This window comes from Anolis carolinensis, chromosome 2 (genome assembly GCF_035594765.1).
Source record: "Anolis carolinensis isolate JA03-04 chromosome 2, rAnoCar3.1.pri, whole genome shotgun sequence".
NCBI lineage: Eukaryota > Metazoa > Chordata > Lepidosauria > Squamata > Dactyloidae > Anolis > Anolis carolinensis.
The window spans coordinates 296,192,466-296,214,966 of NC_085842.1; the positions used below are offsets into that span (position 1 = coordinate 296,192,466).

The window sequence follows — 22,501 nt, forward strand, 5'->3', positions numbered from 1 at the left end:
CTTGTGCAAGAGCCTTAATCCAATCCATGTCAACGCTGAGTTCATTCATTAAACGCTTTCGCACATAGCCAGGTCTTCAACTTCTTTCTAAACCCTAGAAGGGATGGAGCCTGCCGGATGTCACTAGGGAGGGAGTTCCACAGCTGAGGAGCCACCACAGAGAAGGCCCTGTCTCTCGTCCCCACCAGCCGCGCTTGTGAGGCAGGTGGGATCGAGAGCAGGGCCTCCCCGGATGATCTTAACGTTCTCGTGGGCTGATAGGAGGAGATGCGTTCGGACAGGTAAGTTGGACCAGAACCGTTTGCAAGCATGGGTAAACTTGGGCTTTTCAGGTGTTTTGGACTTCAACTCCCACAATACTGGCTCTTAGGAATTGTGGGAGTTGAAGTCCAAAACACCTAGAAGGCCCAAGTTTGCCCCTGCCTGATAGCATTTCTAGTTCTTGCTGTTCTGTTTATATATATGGGGGGTGAGGGGTTTGTATACATTGGAGGGCAACAGAAGAGCACAGGCTGAGCGTATCCCTCCAAAGGCCCAGCGTCTCCTCTCTCTCTCTCCGCTCCCCCCCCCCCCCCTCTCTCTGCCGGCCCCTCCCTTCTCCGCCCGGCCCGAGCTCTCCTGGGCCTCCGCGCTGCCATTGGCTTAGCGGCCCCATCCGGGCACTTGGCGCATCGCTGCTGCTCAGGCCGAGCGCTCCCAATATGGCGGAGGTGAGCGGGGAGAGCGGGCGGGGGCGCGGGGGTCCGGAGGGCGCCTGGCCGGGCTGCGGGGCGGGGCGGCGCCGGGGGGGCCCTTCAGCGGAGCCGGGAGAGCCCTCCGGAGGCCGCGGCCCCGCCGAGGGGGCTTTCGGGGCCGGCTGGGGGCGGAGGGAGCCGCGGGCGCCGGCGGAGCGCCGCCTGGGCGACTAGGCCGCAGTTGGTGCCTGCCCGCCCGCTCTCCACCCAGAGCCACGGAGCGATGGTCAATAAGGGGCCCGGGCCCGGCTCGGGCGTCAGGGGCGGCGGGGACGGCCAGGGTCCGGGTTTGGGGGCGACATACAGATTTGAGGAAGGAAGAGAGAGATTCAGAGAGAGAGAGAGAGAGGAGGCGGAAAGAGACGAGGAAGGAAGGACCGGTTTGGAAAAAGGATGGAGGCTCTGAAGGTGCGTCCGTGGCTGGGCGGGAGAGGGATGCGGAGAGAGAGTCTCCCAAGAAGGGGGAAAGAAAGAAAGACAAAGGGAAGTTGGGAAGAGCAAAGGTGAAATCCTGTCATTCCTCAAACAAGTGAAAACTTGGCTTTGGGAGCAAGCATTTGGCCCAGCTTAATCATCTGTGCAATATAGTTGGAATTGGCTTTGGATTGATCAGTATGATTATCTGGCTTTGGACCTATGCACAATAGTCGGGTAATGTTTACATATGTTGTTTTAATACTGTTTTAAATTGTTGTTGAATTGCCTTTAATTGTTGTTGTTCGGGCGTGGAATAATCTATTTATTTATTTAATTAATTATTTGCTTCATTTGTGTCCCGCTCATCTCACCCCATAGGGGACTCAGAGCAGCGTACATCATATATTTAGGCAACATTCAATGCCTCAATTATACAAACTGTCAAAACATAATATAATATTAAACAGTATACATAATTTTTTTTTTAAAAAAACATTAACATATTAAGCATAATAAATCCAATACACCAATACCACATTACACCAATCCTAGTTATAGTTCAGCTGCTTAATATATTTCACAGACTTTTGGTCAAGTAGCAGCTTCACATACATAAATACTCCCCCCCCCCCCCAATATTCTTAAGGCCACTAAGTGAAGATGGTACAGTCACTATAAAAGACAGAAGCCTCTTAGAGTCCAAGGCCCCACTCATGTAATGCCACCCATGTAAGCCGCTCTGAATCCACTTTGGGGTGAAAACAGCCAAATATAAATGTCATAAATTAAATAAATAATAAAGAAGGGTGTTCAGAAGCCCCCTTTGACTCCTTCTTCTCCTGTTGCTTGTTGCAGGCTTCCTTTGGGAGTTCGAGCCCAGGTTTGTCCTGTTCAGTTCCTTCTTCTGTGATTCCGGCAGTGGGAAGCTTTTGGGTACGGTTAAGGGCCAGGTTACAGGCGCATCTGTCAAAGATGCTTTATGTGTGTTGTTTTGTTCATGATGACATATTGGAATTATTTCCTCACAATCCCATCCTCTCTGTTTCATGCTCAGTTTTCTTATTCTTCTAAAGTCACCAGATATCCTAGTATAGAGATGTTCAGTTATATAGAATAGTTCAATGTAGATGGAAGTCACCTATCAGACAGTAAATTTGGCTCACTTCTGAATAATGCTGCTGACAACATAATATTTACATAGAAGTAAATTTCATCAACTGTATCTAGCATGGGCAAACTTCACCCTTCAGGTGTTTTGGACTTCAACTCCCACAATTTCCAACAGCCTCGGTCCCCTTCCTTTTCTCCCTTAAATGGCTGAGGCTGTTAGGAATTGTGGTAGTCGAAGTCCAAAACACCTGGGGGGCAGGAGTTTGCCCATGCCTGAACTATATGGAGATTGCTTTCCAACTAACTATTGCTAGAATTGGACTGTGGATGTACACAGTATTGCAGCCGTCAAGTCCGATGCTGTGCGTGTTTACTTGGAGGACAGTCTTGCTGTATTGTCTGGGGCCCTTACCACACAGCTGAATAAAATCCCACATCTGTTTTGAACTGGAATATATGGCTGTGTGGACTCAGATAATCGAGTTCAAAGCAGATTTTGGTAGTCTGGGTTATATGGCTGTGGAAGGGCCCAAAGATGCAAGTTTGATTCCAGAGCTTCTGTTTCTTTGGTTGTTGCTGTTTCCATAGAATCTACTTTACCTAAACAAAAAGAAAAAGAAGCAGAATTTTCCGTGTCAGTAAAGTTAAAAGTTTGGACAGTGGTATCAAATCTTTGGTCTTCCAGGTGTTTGAGACTCCAGCTCAAGTCCAAAAAACCTGGAGAACCAAAGATTGGACGCCACTGATTTAGAATTATATTGCTGGAAGCATTACAAGGATCACTTAGTCCAACTCACTTCCATACAAGGATATATAACTAAAGCATTCGTGAAAGATGGACATTTGATCCTGGGTTTAGTTTATATTTTATTGAAATGAAAGGTTAAACCATGCAAATCAGGTAACTGAAAACTTTCCAAAACTTATACTTTCTTGCTCTTGATAAAAATTACATTATTTATGAAGTGTTAACTAAATTATTTGAATGATAGGACTTGGAGTTTGATGAGAAGTAATTCTCAGTAAAATTTATAGGATTACACTGATCAGCAAAAATTCTTAAAGGTAGTCTTTAAATGGAATGTACTTCTTCTATGACTATATATGTACATATTAAACAGGCTAAAGCAGCTGTTGGCAACCACAATTTTCAAAGTACAGATAACATTCTACATTGGAGATTTTAAATTTATTCTACTTATTCTAGTCACAGACTTTGGATGGGGCAGGTGTGTAAAGAGGAATTGTGTGGGCAGAGGAACATGATACCCCCCCTATAGGTGTGGAAGAACTTTTACTGGAGTAGAAATTCAAAACAAAAAAAGATCAACTGAGTATGTTTTTGTTAGAGCCCATCCCATCCATCTTCTAGTAGGATTTGGAATCCTAGAGCTGGAAGTGACCAAAAGAGCCATCCAGTCCAACCCCCTGTCGTGTAGGAACCCACAATCTAGGCAGTCCAGATGGATGGCCATCCAGCCTCTTCTTAAAAATCTCCAGAAAAGAATATTGCATCATGCTTCAAGACCGCATATTCCACTGCTGAGCACCACTTGCCATCAAGATCTTTCTAATGTTTAAGTGGAATGTCTTTTCCTCTTCCGTGTCCTACTCTCCAAAGCAGCAGAAAACAAGCCTGTCTCCTCCTTGCTGTGACATCCTTTCAAATATTTAAACATAGCTATCATGTCCTTCTCAGGACTTGGCTTCCAAACCCTTTTTGTCATCTGTCATTTTAGTCCCTATTCACCAGTTGTGCTTGTTAGGCTTGTTGTGCCCAACTACAGGGGGGGGGGGGGGGGAGCGCTTTCAGAAGTAGACTCACATTTAAAAAGAGTGAGATCTAACAGTGAGTAAGGATAGCTAAAAATTAAGTTCATATCATTCATTTGCTTCATAATTAAGCCAGATATGTATTTGGTAAGATTTTGTGTGTCTCTATAACTGTATCCCTTTTCATACTTATCCAGATTAACACAAACATGGCTTTGAATTGGATCACTATAAGCTACACCTAGTTCTAGGATTAATTTAGCTTTAAAATAAATACAGTCCAGACAAAACAAAACACTTCAGATACAAGTGTTTTCAAAATCATTGTTTTTATACATATTTCAAGATTTTCCACTGAAATCCTTGGGTCTTCCTTACACCAGTTTAAAATAAGCTATTGGTTCAGATGACCCATGCTTGTTTATAATGTTATGGGCATTATATGAGCATAAGATTTGTTATCAAACAAAGTGTTTTTATTTTACTCTAATATCAAACGCAGCAGTTGTTAAAGAGGAAAACACTCTTAAACAGAATGTGGTACTCTATATACACACACACACATACATATATATCTAAATGAAGAAATTGTGGCATTGAATGTTTGCCTCTGGCGAGAGAGGGCAGTCTAGAAATAAAGTTTATTATTATTATTATTATTATATAGTGTACATTCATTATTTGAGAATTGCAGCTTACTTGAAGGGTGTTCTTCTATTGCAAAAATTCAGGTAAACTACATTTAATTAAAATATAATTTAGTCTTAGGGCCCTTGTACACAGCTGTATATATTAAGACAGAAAATCCCACAATGTCTGCTTCGAACTGGGTTATCTGAGTCCACACTGCTATATATTCCAGTTCAAAGCAGATAATGTGGGATTTTATTCAGCTGTGTGGAAGGGTCCTTAAATTGTCCTGAATTTTGCAGTCATACAAAATGGACATACTGTAAATCTCTTGATTTTGGGTGTATGCCACTGACATTTCATGGTATAGAGCAGGATATAAATATTTAAATAAATAATGTAAAGACATCTATACAGCAACTGGATTGGATTCTGAAAACAAAAAATCCACATAAACCAGGTTTGTTCTAAGTAGTTTTAGACAGTTTTTCCTCTTCCTCCAGTCTGTGGTGGTTTTAAACTGTCTTCTGAGTTTTAAACCATCTACTGCAATCTATTATGTTCATATTAACATATTTCTGTGAGCTTTGATCCAAATTTTATTACTGTAGGTTCCCTTCATATGCACCATTATTCATGCATTGGTTTGTTCTCATTCACTGATTTATGATACCAAAATTAGGATCAGGAAAGCTATTATCAAATAAAGATAGCTTATACTGGTATGCATATTTGGTATTCATGCAGATATGTGTAGATTACAGTGCTTGCAACAAAGGCTGTAATTGATTCCACAATTGCAGGAGGACTTCTGTTCCAGAGCAGTCCTGTGAATTGCAGAACATACAAATATGCTTCCAACTTTTGCATCATAAAAATCAATCCTGATGCTTGTCTGAGCATTGACCTTTAATTTAAATTAATATATAACACTGCTTTTTATTATTGTTATCATTTTGTGTGTGGCTAAAGGGATTCACATTGTTTTTTATAGTTGGTTCTTTATCTTCTGAAGATCATGACTTTGACCCTACAGCTGAAATGTTGGTACATGACTATGATGATGAGAGAACTCTTGAAGAGGAGGAAATGATGGATGAAGGGAAAAATTTCAGTTCTGAGATTGAGGACTTGGAAAAGGTAAGGAAAGGGTTTTCTCCCTAGACATATTGAATACATAGTATTTTTTTTCTATTAGTTAATCATTTTTAAGTAGCCAAAACATTCAGTATCATTTTAGAAGTTTGAGAGCTCAGTTCTTCTTAAGAATACATTTACCAGTACTTCTTATTATGTTGTTATTAAATGACAATATGACTTATACCAGGAAACTGCAGATGAGTCATCTTTTTCTACCGAGTCTGTACATAATAGATACTTAAACTGAAAATATTCCTGCATAAGATTTGTATACTTAAAGTCCTATTTTATTTGAATCAATTTTTGTATCTTTTGTGTTTAAATTGCCACGTTTTATTTAACTTTTCAGCAGTAGAATATGAGATTTCATATATATATACAGTCTAAATGTGTTATGTGATTAGAGTAACCTAAAACTATTGTATGACTTCTTTTTGTGTAGAAACATACAGATTTTGTACAAATTGCATTGCTTTTTTCTTCTTAAAAAATTAGGAAGGAAGCATGCCCTTAGAAGACTTACTGGCATTCTATGGCTATGAATCTGCAATTCCTGTTATAGCAAGTTCCAGTGCAGACAGTTCCCCAAGTGAACTTGCTGATGAACTTCCAGACATGACTCTGGATAAAGTAAGTCTTTTTCTGTTCAAGTGTAAACCATGATCCTATCCCATTTAGCACACCAAAATTCCGTGCACTAAATGCTGGCATCCAAATTTGTGTGGCATGAACAATTCTTTTGAATTTCCTATTGGTATATCCTTAGTTTCTAAAACATAAATATAAATGAACTCTAAAAAATCTTAACTAAAAAAAAATCTATCAAAACTCAGTAAAACACATATACCCCCTACATAAAATGTTACTTTGTGTAATTTTTCTTGAATACAGTTTTCTTCAAATTGCCACATTATATTTATTGTTCCAGTAGTAGAATATGAGACTTCATGTGTACACAGTCCAGATGTATTATGTAATTAATGAAACCTAAAACTACTGGATACTATAATCTTTCCCTTTTCTCCAGCAGTTTCATAAGCATAACTCAAATTAGGTCTGGCGTAAGTAGTAAATGATATTTTTAATGAGAAGTCTTGTCCTGATTCTCCAAGATTCCACATAAAGATCTTTCTAATGTAATAAAGAACACTGCTGTAAGATGAAATTGAAGGTACAGTTACCCAAATGATACTAATCCTCAACTCTTCTGGTTACAGGAGGAAATAGCCAAAGACCTTTTGTCAGGGGATGACGAAGAAACACAGTCTTCTGCTGATGATTTGACACCATCAGTTACTTCACATGAAACCACAGACTTTTTCCCTCGACCTTTAAGATGTAGGAGATTAATGCTCATATTATAAATATTCAAGTCTCAGAATTTTAATTCATTGTTAGATTTTGTTGGACATGCATTTCTTTGTGTTATTAAGCACAATCTGTGTGGGCTTACTGATCTCATGCAAATAATAACAACAACAACAACAACAACAACAACAACTTTATTTATACCCTGCAACCATCTCCCCAAAGTGACTTGGGGCGGCCCACATGGGGCAGAGCCCAGACAGCATAATCAGATAAAAACAACATACATACAATTCACAACATAACAAGATAAAAACAAAATACAATATAAAACAAAGGTATTATAATAGTTGATAATATCAATGTGGCAGTACTTCCTAGAACACTCTTTTAACTTTGTGTTGCTCACATTTACACAAGTAAACCACATATGTCATAGAGAAACGTAACTTTTAGTGCTCTAACAAGTTATTAGCACCCAAGTGCTGTCAATGACTGCACTCAGATCTCAGTCAATACTGCCATCAACCTAAAAAGCATTAGACATAGTGTAATTCACCCAAGCGTATATTATTTCGTGCACTTGGGGAATACTGCTATATAGTCAGAAGAAAAAACCCTACATGTTAGATTGTATCATGAAACATTTCCTTGTGTGAGCTAGAAACTTTGTATTTTTGAACAAAATGTATAAAATCATATTGACTTGAAATCCTTGTGAAATTCAAAAAAGCAGAGGAAATTTTGCCCATCATTGATTGTTGTTACTATATTTTCTTGTCAACCCCATTTTTCATTTTTCCACTTGTTTTGTGTACTGCCCTTCTTGAGATAACATTGAGGCTGGGATTGTCCTAATTCCCCTTTGAAAGCCATTTACAATCAGCCTAATTCACTTGAGTTGTGATTGAAAGCAGGGCTGGGGCCATAGGAAGTAATAAGAAAGTGAAAAAATGGCTAAACATGGGTATAGTCTGTATTAGTTTTCAATGAGGTTTGGAGCTATAAATAAACATGTATTAATTTTAATTCAATTTGTTTTTTAAGCAAATGTTTTGTATGTGTTTTAAGGCATTGAATAATTGCCATTTGTAAGCTGCCTTGAGTCCCCTTCGGGGTTTAAAAAGGCAGGATATAAATAGGATAAATAAATAAATAGTTCTATAATGTTCATTTTAGCAAGATAGTGTATATAAGGCAGTGTAAAGGTAATGCTTTATCTTCAGTGTAAGTAAAACCAAACATGCAAGGGAAATGTTAAAGTGTGAGGAAAAACAGGAAAAAAATTAAAGAAGTAAGCTTTTATTAGACTAACACATATATCAGTGGAAAAGCCAAATTAATATAAAAAAGGAAGAGCAGTCCAGTGATAAAGCACAGATGGGCAAATGGAGAAAGTAATTTGAGTTTCATAGTTCTGCAGAAGCTGGTAGATATTTGTAACTATTGCTCTGAAAGTTTTAACATCTCAGACTTGAGAGCCCTAGTTATAGACTTAGACTGCACTTTTACCTGGTTTAAATTTGTACTGAACTCAGTGGAATTTTCCTCTAGGTAAACGTAAATAGTATTGTTCTGTTAAGTCTGTACTCTGAAGATATTTTTTGTTATCTCAGCCCGCCTCACCTGGTCAAATATATTAGAGTTACAGTATTCGTGATAAGGTATATGATCTTAACCTTTAAATTCTGAATTGTTTTAATCTTTTTCTGTTATAAAAAGCAAACACAATATGTGACGGTGATAAAGAATCAGATGGTGAAGATGTTGAAGTGGATACTGGTAACTCATCTGAAGATTTGCGAAAAGTGAGTTATTTAAGAATTATCTTTGAACAATCCACATTAATGGGTGCACATGTATCAGGAGAGGGCAAAGTGTGGCCACAGGCAGAAGTTTTCAAAAATGCACCAAAATGACTTATAAGGATTGTGGAGGGCATTTTTGCAATTTTGGGGGCCTCCTGTCCCCCTATCAAATATGCTTTATGCAAAATATTCATTTAAAAATTGGTTTGCTACTCATGCTTTCCAGGGGTTCAGGGAACATCTACAAGACATTTTGTGGGGTTAGAACTGGGTCACTTTAGGCCCAGGAGAGGGCTTTTATGCAGAAGTGAAAAGAAATGGACTTTTGCTCACTCCTCTGTTGTTATAAAGGGTCACCCAGGGACTATAATAGCCTAGGAATACCCAAAACATGGTGCTAAAACCCCCATATCCCCTAAAGAGTGTTTGGAAACAGAAAAATAGAATACAATGACTTTTAGGAATTGATGCCCCTCAGCCTTCTACAATTGTCCATCGAGAAATTTAAATAGCTACATCTTCTGGGTTTATAACAATGTGAAGTTAAAATATCAGAGAATAGTTCGCAAATATATATTAGTTGTTGGCCGGATTTAAACCATTTTGGACAGTGTTTGAGTTGACAGTAGTTCAATCCCTTGGAGGATCTTCTCAGGCGGAACTGGGAAACTTGTGCTATTCCAAATGTTGCTGGACTAAAGTTGTCCTTTGTTTGCACCAGCATAGCTTTCAGAGAGGAATCGTGCAATAAATTAGCTTTCCTCATTTCTGGGCTAGAAATCAAGAGGTACTGCTGTAGTATTGGTGTATGTAAACACAAAACTAAATACTGTTTTAAATATTTTCAGGAAATAATGATTGGCTCGCAGTATCAAGCAGAAATTCCACCTTATTTGGGTAAAAACTGTGATAATGATGAAAAGGGTATGTATTATTTTTCTGAACTATGGGCTAAATGAAACAGTAGACAATAGCATCAGGACTTTTTCCCATACATCCTTCTACAGTGACAGAAACCTGCTGAACAGGGATTTGTAGACCTCCTATCCAGCTTTTTAGAATGAAGGAGGAGGCTGAAAGGAGAAAAAAATATTGTTTGCTTCTGCAGGCCAAAGTAGTTTGAATCAACTGAAGTGTGTCATTGGCTTAAAATTCATTTTTCATTCTTGTATTTGAACCAGTCTTCCCTTCTAATAAGGTCTCTGTGCACCTGCTGTCAAGGACTGTGAAACCCTCTAGAGCCCGTTTTGCCCAGTTCCGAGGACTGCAGAGCAAAGGGGGATTTCCACAATGAATTTAGGATTCAGAATGAGGTGCTGGCATTTCGGTTGCACAATAACTGACACTGTACTGTATAGTCTGTCCCTCTGTCATCACAGGCAAGAAAGAGTTGGGGCTTTTGTCATTTTTGCAGCATATTATCTTGTAGACAGAAATGTTTTATTCTCTTAGCCTTAGCAGTCACATCAAATTCTGAAGTACCAGAAAATTTAGGATCACAATAATGAAGGTCTTAATTGAAAATCTCGCTTGTTTAATGCAATAATATGATGGAACTCGAAGCAGGCCTCCTCACCTGGACACACTTTATTTCAAGCTACATGAGGTTACTAACATCTTATACTGTGTTTGAGAGACAATGAATAGATAGTGGGACTGTTCTGAGCTACAGTAGAGTCTCACTTATCCAACATAAACGGGCCGGCAGAATGTTGGATAAGCGAATATGTTGGATAATAAGGAGGGATTAAGGAAAAGCCTATTACACATCAAATTTGGTTATGATTTTACAAATTAAGCACCAAAACATCATGTTATACAACAAATTTGACAGAAAAAGTAGTTCAATACGCAGTAATGCTATGTAGTAATTACTGTATTTACGAATTTAGCACCAAAATGTCATGATGTATTGAAAACATTGACTACAAAAATGTGTTGGATAATCCAGAACGTTGGATAAATGAGTGTTGGATAAGTGAGACTCTACTGTATTTTTATATTTTAACAGCAGCAGATATATCATTGGAAGAGACTTTTAAAGACTACATAGTCCATATTGCTGAGCCCCAGAAATCCACAGCTAAATCACAAAACTTCTGCTATATTCAATAGTAAGAGTTTCTTTCAGAATTCCTTTGAACTGAAGAAATTTGCAGACAAAATCCACTGCCCAAACTGGGTTTTGTATTTTATGTATGCTCTTACTAGGCTGTGGTGGCGCAGCAGGTTAAACCGCTAAGTTATAGAACGAGCTGACCAGAAGGTTGGCAATTCGAATTTGCAAACGGGGTTGGCCACAGCTTCTGCCAACCTAGCAGTTCGAAAACATGCAAATGTGAGTAGATCAATAGGTATCACTTTGGTGGGAAGGTAATGGCACTCCATGCAGTCATGCCAGCCATATGACCTAGGAGGCGTCTACGGACAATGCCGGCTCTTTGGCTTAGGAGCACCACCCCCCAGAATTGGATTCGACTAGACTTAATGTCAAGGGGAAATCTTTACCTTTACATTTACTTCCTAAGCAGTGATATAAAAAGTAAGCCATTATTATTTTAATTGTAGTATACAAGTCTGAAAATTCTTTTCTTGTGACCCAAAGTATTTGAACTTGGACATACCAGTACATTGGGTGTGGTCTAAATGTTATTTCAGAACTTATTTCCAAGTGAAAAAAATGTACACACAACAGAACACACTTCCTTGATGTTACTTACTTAGATTTTAAGAAAATATGATGGCATTGAAAGCTGTTAACATGTTAGTTTTAATATGCCTGAGAATCTTTGGCCACGTGAATGTAGTTCACTTGGAAAATTAAATTACAACGTTTCCTTTTTATCATTAAATTTATATTATTAATTTATATAGCCTTTTGCCCCTGATACGTGAACTTTTTTGACCTGATACTGCATGTTCCAGTTTGATTTATGTTCTGTTAATTCATTATTTTACTATAGGAAACAGTATATTTCTAAAAATGGGAACTGTTTCACCTTATTCTATTGGCTACACTGTAGTATAATTTCAGTGAAGCAGGAGAAATTATTTCCTCTTGCTATTTTTGAGAAGCTTTTCAAAAGGACTGCAAGCTTACCTCAGTGTTTTCACTATTGCTAATTTGTACAAATAGTCTTATACAATGTAGTGATATATATAAAAAAAGTACTAAGACGAATGGTTTAAATTGAGTGATGTTTATTCGCAAATCAAAATATCTGAGTCAAGTATAAGATTTTAAATAGACAGTGGCTTTTTTTATTTAAATATCTGAAAAGTGCAATTCTTCACCAAGATTTATGAATCTTTGAATCATTCGGATAACTTACAAACACACAAGCATGATTTTGGCATTCTGTTCAGCTATGTGTCCATTTCTGGGCACCACAATTCAGAGGAAGAGGATCAAAATGATGAAAGGTCTGGAAACCAAGCCCAATGAGGAACAGCTGTGGGAACTGGGTATGTTTAGCCTGGAAAAAAGAAATTTGAGAGAGCACATGATAGTCATGGTTAAATATTTGAATCTGATACTTTTAGGATTTTTAGGCACTTTATTTTATGGAAGAAATGTTTAGTGAACTGTAACTTCAGATTTGTCTGCCTCTTTTTGTCATCATCTGACCAAGAATTTTCCCTCAATAATTTTTTAACAGCTTATGAAAATGATGATCAGCTACTTTGGCAGCCTGATGTGATTACAGAGAGTAAAGTTAAAGAGTACCTTTTTGAAACCTCTTTAAGAACTGGAAATGAAAAAGTGATTGGGAGAATTCCTGAGGGAATACATACACGAGATAATGAACAGGTATGTTGGAAAGCCTTCCCATATATAATTTGCTCTCGTAGTGCTTTTTTAGGCTTACATTTAATTTAATTTTGCAATGAGCACATTCTGTGCCTTCAACTCAGCTGTTTGTGCCACTAAACCTGTCCACTTATGGTGATCCCACAAACTTCATCATTTTTTTCAGCAAGGAATAGGTAGAGATGGTTTTGCCTCTTTTTTTCTGAGATACAGCCTACGTATGCATGGGTGGTTTCCATTTTGATAAAAGTATATTGATAGCTAATGGTTAGGATATCTTGCATCATTTAAATATGCATAATGCCATATCACATAAAATATCAATATTTTCAAAAGGCCTTTTAAAACAGAATAAATACTATTTATTTATTTACAGCATTTTTACCACGCCTTTCTCACCCGAGGGGACTCAAGGTGGCTTACATTAATTGGCAAAAATTCATTGCCCAGAACAATACAATAAAAACAACAGCTCATACAAATCAAATAGCAATACAAGTAAAAACACATCATACAAAATTTAAAAACATATAAATTTAAATCCATTCATCCAAGATCCTCATATGTAAATCTTAGTTCAGACCATGTGAAATCATTGAACTTACTCATTAAATGCTTGCACACATAACCATGTCTTTAGGGTTTTTCTAAAGCCCAGGAAAGTTGGGGCCTGCCAAATGTTGCTGGGGAGGGTATACTAAGAACAAGCTTGCCTCCTTGTTCTTGAAGAGTTCAAAGCAGAGGAAATAGCATAGATGCACAATAATATTACTGATTCCTCTTTGCTCTACCCCACCTGCTATGCTGTTTCAGAAGGTCTCCTGAATTTGAAAAGAAGATTTTCAAGAGGTAGTTGCAGAAGGAGGAATGGTAGAAACACCCTCCTTCCCCAGTAATGGAAGTACCCCTTGAGTTCTTCTCATGAGAAATCTGATTCAGGCCCGTCATGTTTCATGGCCTTACAGATTCTTTTTTGTAGAGAGGGCATATAAAGCTTTCTATAAAAGGCCTAGAATGAATTCACCTAAAGCCCATTTGGTTTGTTTCATTATTCTTTGGATACATGTACTGTTGTGTGTTCCCCATGTGCCAGCTGGATAATGGGCATCACAACTAAGTCCCTTGAAGCTTTCCCTGTTATTTATTGCACCTTAGTATATTTTAAAACTTTTCATTTGTAGTTTTGGGAGATAGGAAAAGAGCCTCTATTTCCTGCTGGTAGAACCAGGGTAGGGAGCAAGTGGCTTTTTCCATTTCCCCCTCCCTGTACCCTCAGTCACAATTCCCACTTTGTTCATGAGAAACAGCTAGCCTCCAGAACAGATTTTTGAAAGACACACAGGGAAGGGGAAAATACTGCCTTCTCTCAAGACTACCCCAGAAGTATTCCTTCAAGGAAGCAATGCTCCAACTGGAAGAAATCAAGTCTGGATTGAAACTATTGTGTGCTACATATAGAAGGATACAGAACATTGGTTCCTGCAACTCCAGAAATTTTCTACACAAGATAAAAGGCATTTTTCCTGGAATGAAAGGCGAAATTTATATTCTTCCCAGATTATCTTCTGATACTGCTTTAATGTGCATAAGTATCATTTTATGTTGCCATGTGAACAAGTGGTGAAACACAGTGTGATAAAATGGATTGTTATAGCATCATCATCACTTTACCTTTTTGTTTAGCTGGTTTACAAAGAAAAACATTCTCTCTTTACTAGGCACTCTATGAGCTCTTCAAATGTAACCACAACATAAAAGAAGCAATTCAGAGATACTGCTCAAATGGAAAAGCGTCTCAAGGTAAGAAATCTTTAGTAAGATTAAGGCTGCAATATTATTCCAGTTTACATGGGAACAAGTCCCACATATAATATTGAGAAGACGTCTATAGCATTATATTTAAGGATATTTTAAGGACTCATAAATTGCAATGTACAGAAATGACTTGGAGTGGCAAATAAATCACTCTCAGCCCTCATTCCTTCTGTCAGTGGGAAAAATTACTTTGATATCAAAAAAGATGGAACAGTAGCAACTACCATATAATTATTTTTACTTATTTTTATTTTTAATTAGATAAAGGAAGCCTTTCAAAGCCTCTCAGAGATTTGATTATATGAGATTTAAATTTCATTCTGCAATAATAGTTCATTGCTAAGCGTTATATGTAGTTTTCAGAGACAGAACATCACCTGATAGAGGTGCTGCAGAATAATGCCATCTCAGGCAACATAAAGGAGGTAGAAAAAACAATTCGGCCATTGAATGATAGAAAACGGTGTTTATACACTTCCACATGAAATTAAATTACTTTCAGTTCTTTTGAATAGACTACAGCTCACATTAAAAGCATCCACTTTAATTTTTTTAAAATCTAATGAATGAAAAGTCAGAGGTCTGCTAAATTTATTTCTTGTTACAAAGTATATGTTTTGCAATTTTAAAAGTCAAAAATTAGAAATGTTCTTAAATAATACAGGCTAGAATTGTGTTTATGCTAAGCTGTTTACCTGAATAAATGTAGTAGAGATGATGAGGTGAGTGCATAATAAGCACTAGTTTTTCAGTATTTTATACAAAAGTGAGAAACCTCAGTTGTCCAGAATAATCCTGCTGACCAGAAATCAAAGTAGAGTGACATGATGTTTTATTTATATAGTGTCTTCTAGATCTGAGATTTTTCCTTAACTTGTTCTATGCCTGCTGCAGCTAATGAAAGCTTACTTCTTCATATGGATTGTAATTATTGAGTCAGGCAGGTTCTTTTTGTTGGCAAAATGTTAGGGTCAAGAAAGCTGTTTGATTTGTCAAAAGCCCAAATCTGAATTTCTCTCTTCTCCCATATCAAGAGATGACAGCTTGGACAGAAGAAGAATGTAGAAACTTTGAACACGCACTTCTGATTTATGGGAAGGATTTTCATCTCATCCAAAAAAATAAGGTAAATAAATGCAATAAATGAAACAAATGTTGTTTAGTCTGAGAAGAAGCTTATTAAAACTAATATAACAAATACAGTAACTTAAGCACTATACTGCCACTGACTGGCTGTTTGCAAGCTAATGGTCTGATGTTTCCCTATTCCATACAAATAATAGAGGGGGGTATCCAATTTAGTGCAGTCTTGGTATGTGTCACATATTAAGTCAATTCTACTTCTGTTATGAAATCAAGTAGCTGATTGATACCAGTGTCAGTGAAATGTACCTAACACAGTGGAATGTAGCCTATGAAGATTTATACCACATTAAATTCTTTCATTTTAAGACTACACCAGATATCATGGTTGATATTTTCAGAAGCCTGAGAGCCATGCCATCCCTAGACTTAGGAGAATTGCGTCTCCCAACAATTTCTGATTTAGAAAAGCATGCCATGCCCTCTAGGGGGTGATGATGGGCCTTTAGCCAGATTTTCTTTCTTTCCCTCCAGCTGTATTAGGCCTTCAGCGTTTTCAAGCTGTGACTTCCATTACAAAGAGAGGAGGAATCAACATAAATCACTCCTCTCGATTCTGCTAGTGTGGTGCTGTAGACAGAAGGGGTTCTATCATCTATTCTATAGAAAGCCAATTCTGTATCCAGCCCTATGTCTAAGTAGAAATCTATGGTCTAGCATTTCCCTTATTGCTATTCAATTTGCTTCATAACATGTTGTGATCTTTTTAGTTTGATTTGTTTGCAAGTGGAGAATACATAATTTGAATAGATATGAGCATAAACATTTAAATGTTGTCTTCAAGTGGAAGATGTGTGAGACAATGTAAAGCTCTATAGAAGACGTAAAAAGATATTAAATCACTGTTGTGGATTTACCTAAGAAAGAGTCCTACAAATGAAGGCATAACTGAACAAAAGGAAAGATGCCTTAACCCATCCTCCAGATGTTATTGGACTTCATGTCCCAGCCTTGCCAACTAACCAGCCTTGCCCACTGATGAGGAAAGCTGGGGAATTTCCGTCCAATAACATCTGGAAATCTGCATGATTCATTCTGCATTTTATTCTTATAATAAAATAAGTTATTCTACCATTTTAAAATAAAAAGCATTTGCAGTGCCCCTTCCTGATTTGAATCCCTTGTTGAATAGTATTATTGTATAAGCAGAGCAGAAATAAGGATTGGTGATAAAACTTCAGTGGATTCACCTTTTCCCCATGATAACTCTTTCAGTAGTAGATTTCCCTTCCGAAGGGTAGATTTCTCTCATTTCCTGTTGTCTCACCGCCATTCCTAACTATGGCTTGTTTGTAAGTCAGATGTTTGTAACTCAGGGACTGCCTGTACTCTGAATTACATAAATATGTAACTTTTCATGTCTTTATCACTGTGTAGTAAAAAAGATTGTGCTTTTCTTTGGGTGTGCTAACTGGCAAGCCACATTGAATTCTATGATTCCAATAATAAGCCATCTGCTCTGTTTCTTTATTCACATTTGAGAAGGAGTTCACAGTGGCTTTGCTTCTTTAACCTGGAAATAATTCAATCACTTCTAGTGATAGTTTTGAACTGATAGTTTTCCAGAAAGAATTTATTACAGAGACTAATATCAAGCCGTGTGTGTGCTATTCCTTCATTTTTTCAAGGTGAGGACTAGAACAGTTGCTGAATGTGTAGCATTTTATTATATGTGGAAGAAATCAGAACGATATGACTACTTTGCTCAGCAAACAAGATTTGGAAAGAAGAGGTACAACCACCATCCTGGAGTGACGTAAGTTTGAATGTCTTGGAAGTTCTTTTCTCTTTGTCTCGTTAATTTCTCTTCTAGAATCCCCATTACCTAATGTTGTATTGATATTACTTTGAGGATGTGTTTTCCAATTAGAGGCAATTCAATCTTCAAATGATTATGTTCTTACAGGGACTATATGGATAGATTGGTAGATGAAGCAGAAGCTCTTGGTGGAGCTGTCCATTCTTCAGCCATAACCTCAAATAGCAGATCGGAGCCTATTCCTGACCAACAGCTAAGTATCCTGAATTCTATCACTGCCAATGATTTGACAGGTGAGTTTAATTATATAGGAAATGCATTATGGTCAGCTTGCTTCTTCCATGTATGAGGATAATGGGTAAAAACCTTTTGCTTTCTTCCAGCGCTGACCAACAGTGTTGCCACCGTCTGCCACTCTACAGATGTGAACTGCTTAGATGATGCCTTCCCACCTCTGGAGAGCTTGCCCCGAACAGCAGTTAATCATGTGCCTGTTGTAACAGAAGATTTGCTTAACCTGCCCAGTAATGGCGAAAGTGATTGTTTTAATTTATTTGAGACTGGGTTTTATCACTCAGAGTTAAACCCAATGAACATGTGCAACGAGGAGTCTGAAAGGCCTGCCAAGAGACTAAAAATGGGAATTGCAGTCCCAGAATCCTTCATGAATGACGTCTCTGTAAACAACTTGGGGGTTGACTTTGAGAATCACACGCATCACATTACCAGTGCCAAAATGGCAGTCTCAGTGGCTGACTTCAGTTTATCTGCAAACGAGACCAACGGCTTCATCAGTGCCCATGCGTTACACCAGCACACTGCCCTCCACTCAGAATAAGTCTTATCTGGAAAGAAGAGATGGTGGACCTCGTTGGCAGTTTATAGTAAACTTGACGATTATGGTCAGGTTTGCTTAGTCTTTCACTGGAAGTTTGAACTATATGACATCAGTGATGTCTTTATGTACAGAACTATATCTTGATTTATCAAGAGTAATTTCACTTTTTTCCCAGTCCATAAATGTGGAAACTTCATACATGTTTAGCAGAGTTTGGGGACTAAAAGAACTCTGTGATGCAGCTTTAAGCTCTGCTTCCTCTTTCTTTCTAAACCTGTAGACAGAGACTGCTGTCTCAAAACCAGCACAGAAGTTCAGAACTGATTGGAGTGGCTTTTTAGTCTAAGTTGCTTCTGCTTAATGGATGCAGTGGAATAGTGATTGTTTACAGGTACCAGTCCTGATCCCTGCTCAATGTAGCATTTAAAAAAAAGCAGGGAAAGGTTTCCTTAATTTAAACTGCACAAACACACAAGGATATTTTTAAACAGAACCTTCTCTCATCCAATATTAAATCAGAGCACTTCAGTTTACAAAACCACAAGTTGATGATGGCACAAGGGAATGTAGGAGCAAAGTCTGAAGACACACATGGATGCTCTTACCAAATTACAGGCCATGGCTACCTTTTACAGAAAACGCTGTCCAAAGTTTATTTTTTTGTGTACTTCAATATATTGGCTCAAATGGTGTGGGATATTGTTCCAGGGGCAGGGACAGGTTTGTCTGTATTTCTGAGGAGTGCAATGTTGAGACAAAACCATCAAACATAATGTAACTTATTCGTAAGGCCACTAAAAGATAATGGTACAGTCTGCACAGTGTAGGATTTACCACTGATGACTTTCACCTGGGGACTCGCCTTAAGTTCAGAGCACTGCAGTTCAAAATATTAACGGTATGAATGACAGACTCACAGATGGTGATAACGCAGTAGGGCTTTGAAGCCATAACTGTATTTTAAAGTGTGAACATATATTTACATATATGCACACATATATGTAGGTATACATGCATATTTTCTTCCTGAATAGATAAAGGGCCAAGTGCATTTTATATTCCAGAAAGACTTGGCTAAGGATATTTTTTTGCTTGGGAAAACCTTCACAGACAAAGATTTGGGAGAGGCCACTAGAGCATTGGCTCTGTTACAATATTAATCAAAAGGTATTAGTTATCTGTCCTGAATGGGTCATGTTTATATAAAAATGCTGAACATTCTTACAGTACAGTTGAAATGCAGTAAAACGTGTCTAGTTTTGCACTTGGCATTATACATAAATAATTTTCTTTAAATAGATTGCTTTTTTAAAAAAGAAAAAGGGTAAACTTCTCAGTGTTTCAAGTAGTGATTTTGTGGTTGCACAGCATTACTAGAAAGCAGATGCCTTAGTTAATACTTCAAGGGAGGGTATTTATTCGATATACTGTGAACTGCATTGTCATCCTGAGTTTGAGATGCAGCGTTTAGTGCCGTGAGCTCCTTGCAGCATTGTTAGATGGCTTGGGAGAGTTCCACACAAGAAGAGCACATTTCACCATTTTGGGAACAGCTTTTAACGTTGTGGGCAAAAGTTGTTGTCAGCGAGCTTTTCCAAACCATTCAGCTCAATCTGTCCTGATAAGTACACAGTCAATGATGGGTAGCCTTGGCCCTGTGTCAGATTCTGACACTTTTAGCCAAATTGTCAGCTTCTTTTCTTGTTGCTGTGATTTGTGCTCAACTCTGTACTTTTTAAATATTTGTTCTTGAATCAACACATCTGCCATTTTGTAAGATAACTGGCCATATTTTCTTTAATTTTTTGTTGATACATTCAAGTTATGGGTTTACAGTGGCTGGTCTGTATAAAAATCATTACACAAAAAATGTCTGAATGCTTATAATGCCAGTTGCACTTAAATGAACTCACCCATTCTCATTAGCTGATGCAGTACTATGTTCAGTTTATCTATGCATTGCTGGGGTCTTAATGAAGACCGAGACAGTCTAGTTTCTCGTCTAAAGTTTTGATTGTCAGCAAGTTGAATGGACACTTTAGTTATTTAATAAAGACTTTTGACCAAAATTCTGAAAATGGTATGAGAGAACAATGAATTCTGGCTAGTTTTAATAGATTTTTAATTGCTGATCTAATTTAGCCTATTGGCTAGCTAGCTGGTAATGTTTACTTTTAATTCCTTGTTAAAATGAGGCAATAATTTGCAAGATTATGTAAATATGTACATTCTGCATATCTTTTTAGATATCTATTTCAATATTTTCTGACTACTTCTGTGTATAGTAACATTTTGTGCATGCTTGATGTGACATTCATACATTTGTACCACTATGACTTTATTCATGTAAAATAGCTATTTATTGAATTTCTTTTATTTTAAAAGCTGGACTTAACCTGTTCTTTTTCTCTACTTTAAACATTTTATGGAGAAATTGTTACTGTTTATTAAAAGAATTGGGTTTGAGGGTCGGTATGAAGGTGGCCGTATTGAAAGTATGTGAAGAAATCTGAATTGCCTTGATTTTTAGTGGGTAAAGCACAATTCTTCTAACAAACTGTGATGACTTCTTTGTTCATTGCTTATATTCCTCCCTGCCTCCCATAAAAACAAACCAAAAATTCATCGTGGGCAAATGCAGTTTTGTAGGTGTATCACTTAACTACAGGGACTCTGAAAAAGATAGCTAATTCACTTAGAAATGTATCCGGTGCTGTGCTTAGAGCAATACTTCTACTTTTGTTAGCCATTCATCCTCTCACTGGTAGCTTTCAAAGTGTTTATTTTTCCTCTTGGTGTGTTTCTTCTTGCTAAATTTTACTTGAAGGCTGTACAATACCATCTGAAGTATACTGAATTGTGTACAAGTAGGGTGATTTCTGCAGCTTTCCTCTTTCAAACCAAGTCAAAGCCTTTGTTAATTTCAGATCCAATAGTGTATTAGTGATACTATTTAATTTAACCAAAGTCTTTAGTGAATATTTCAAGTTTGAATGTAAGCTAGTGGATAAACTGACCATTAGAAGACTGTTTGCCCAGTGTTATAAGCACATTGTCTATAAATGGGAACTAAATTGATATGGTATCATGGCTATAATTTTTCCATGGAAGAATGTTCCAGTTATTGTTTGAGGTCCTGTGGAGGACTGCAACCCTCCCAGAAGCAACCGGTAATTCCTTCCAGTCATTCCTAGGTTCAGTTTGGTATCTCCTGTGCGTAACGACCGAAATTAGTGACAATCGCAACATTTTAGTATCTGACACCCAAAAGGAAGTTGCTATTGTTGCATTGGTTTTAATATTTGTACATAAACACTGATTTTTTTGAACATTATTTTGTATTTGTTGTATTTTAATACCTGGTGTACAGTTCCAGAAATAAATGTCTGGAAACCCTTTTTCCCCTTCTGTGAAGGTTTTCATGCTTCTGCCATATTGTTAACTTCAGTATTTTAGTGTGCTCCTAGGTGAAGCTTTTTTGTTATGTATTCCTCCTATTTTACAAACTTTTAGCAGTGGTGCAGATGATAGTATTTGCCATCTGTAACCTCTCTTGTTAAGATCTGTTAAGAAGGAAAAGCAGGGATCGTGTTTGTAGATTGATAGAACTAGAAGCTATCCATCTGGAAGCACTCTTGGGGTGCATCATACACTGTAGAATCAGTGCAGTTTGACACTACTGCCATGACTGAATGCTATGGAACCAAAGGAGTTGTATTTTGGCGAGACACCAATACTTTTTGTCAGATAAGGCTAAAGACCACAACTCCTGAGATTTCATTGCATTGAGCCATGGTGGTTAGTGTCAAGCTGCATCAAATCTACAGTATAGGTGCACCCTTGGTTGGATGCATACATTTTAAAGGCATTTTCAAGTGTCTGTTTTTCAATGAGATGTGCAAACACAGTAGTGAGACAAGAGTTGCGTTATCACCACTGCACCTGAGAGGTAGGACAAGAGTATATGACCTGGAGTAAAAGCACAGATAAGAACTACTTCACCCTCAGAAGTGAGTCATTGTGCAGCACAAATTTCTGTGCGATAAGTATCTCAATAGACTGATGTAGTTGTAAGCATAAATGTAGTTTGCATCAAAATGCGAACCTGGATACTGTCTTGGCCAATTTAGTTTTCTTTATTCTTAGTGTGCTTGTTGACTGTTCCAGCTGATAACTCCACTTTTCCACTTGTAGTCTTTCCGTGTCTTGTGACTG

At 37.7% G+C, this 22,501-nt stretch overlaps 1 protein-coding gene across 4 annotated transcripts; it reads left to right on the forward strand.

Annotated features, from left to right (window-relative positions):
- The first annotated feature begins 595 nt into the window (after positions 1-595).
- mier3 (MIER family member 3) lies at positions 596-21,684 on the forward strand. Of its 4 annotated transcripts, none has more exons than XM_008102776.2 (13): positions 596-710; positions 2,007-2,084; positions 5,659-5,804; positions 6,300-6,434; positions 7,022-7,142; positions 8,835-8,920; positions 9,769-9,844; positions 12,580-12,731; positions 14,450-14,531; positions 15,581-15,672; positions 17,318-17,445; positions 17,596-17,741; positions 17,832-21,684. In XM_008102776.2, exons 3-13 carry the CDS (start codon positions 5,706-5,708, stop codon positions 18,284-18,286), a joined length of 1,572 nt encoding a protein of 523 aa, XP_008100983.2. In that variant the 5' UTR covers positions 596-710; positions 2,007-2,084; positions 5,659-5,705; the 3' UTR covers positions 18,287-21,684. The 4 variants fall into 4 exon arrangements, with proteins under 4 accessions (XP_008100983.2, XP_003216254.2, XP_016846350.2 ...); XM_003216206.3 differs by having other exon boundaries at positions 599-710; positions 2,007-2,031; XM_016990861.2 differs by lacking the exon at positions 596-710 and adding an exon at positions 870-1,142.
- The last annotated feature ends 817 nt before the right edge of the window (positions 21,685-22,501 follow it).

What these genes read in the sequence shown, in the direction of transcription:
- mier3 (XM_016990862.2), top strand. An exon ending in AACCACCATCCTGGAGTGAC is followed by an intron (nt 17,446 to 17,595) that starts GTAAGTTTGAAT and finishes ATGTTCTTACAG; the next exon opens with GGACTATATGGATAGATTGG. An exon ending in CACTGCCAATGATTTGACAG is followed by an intron (nt 17,742 to 17,831) that starts GTGAGTTTAATT and finishes GCTTTCTTCCAG; the next exon opens with CGCTGACCAACAGTGTTGCC.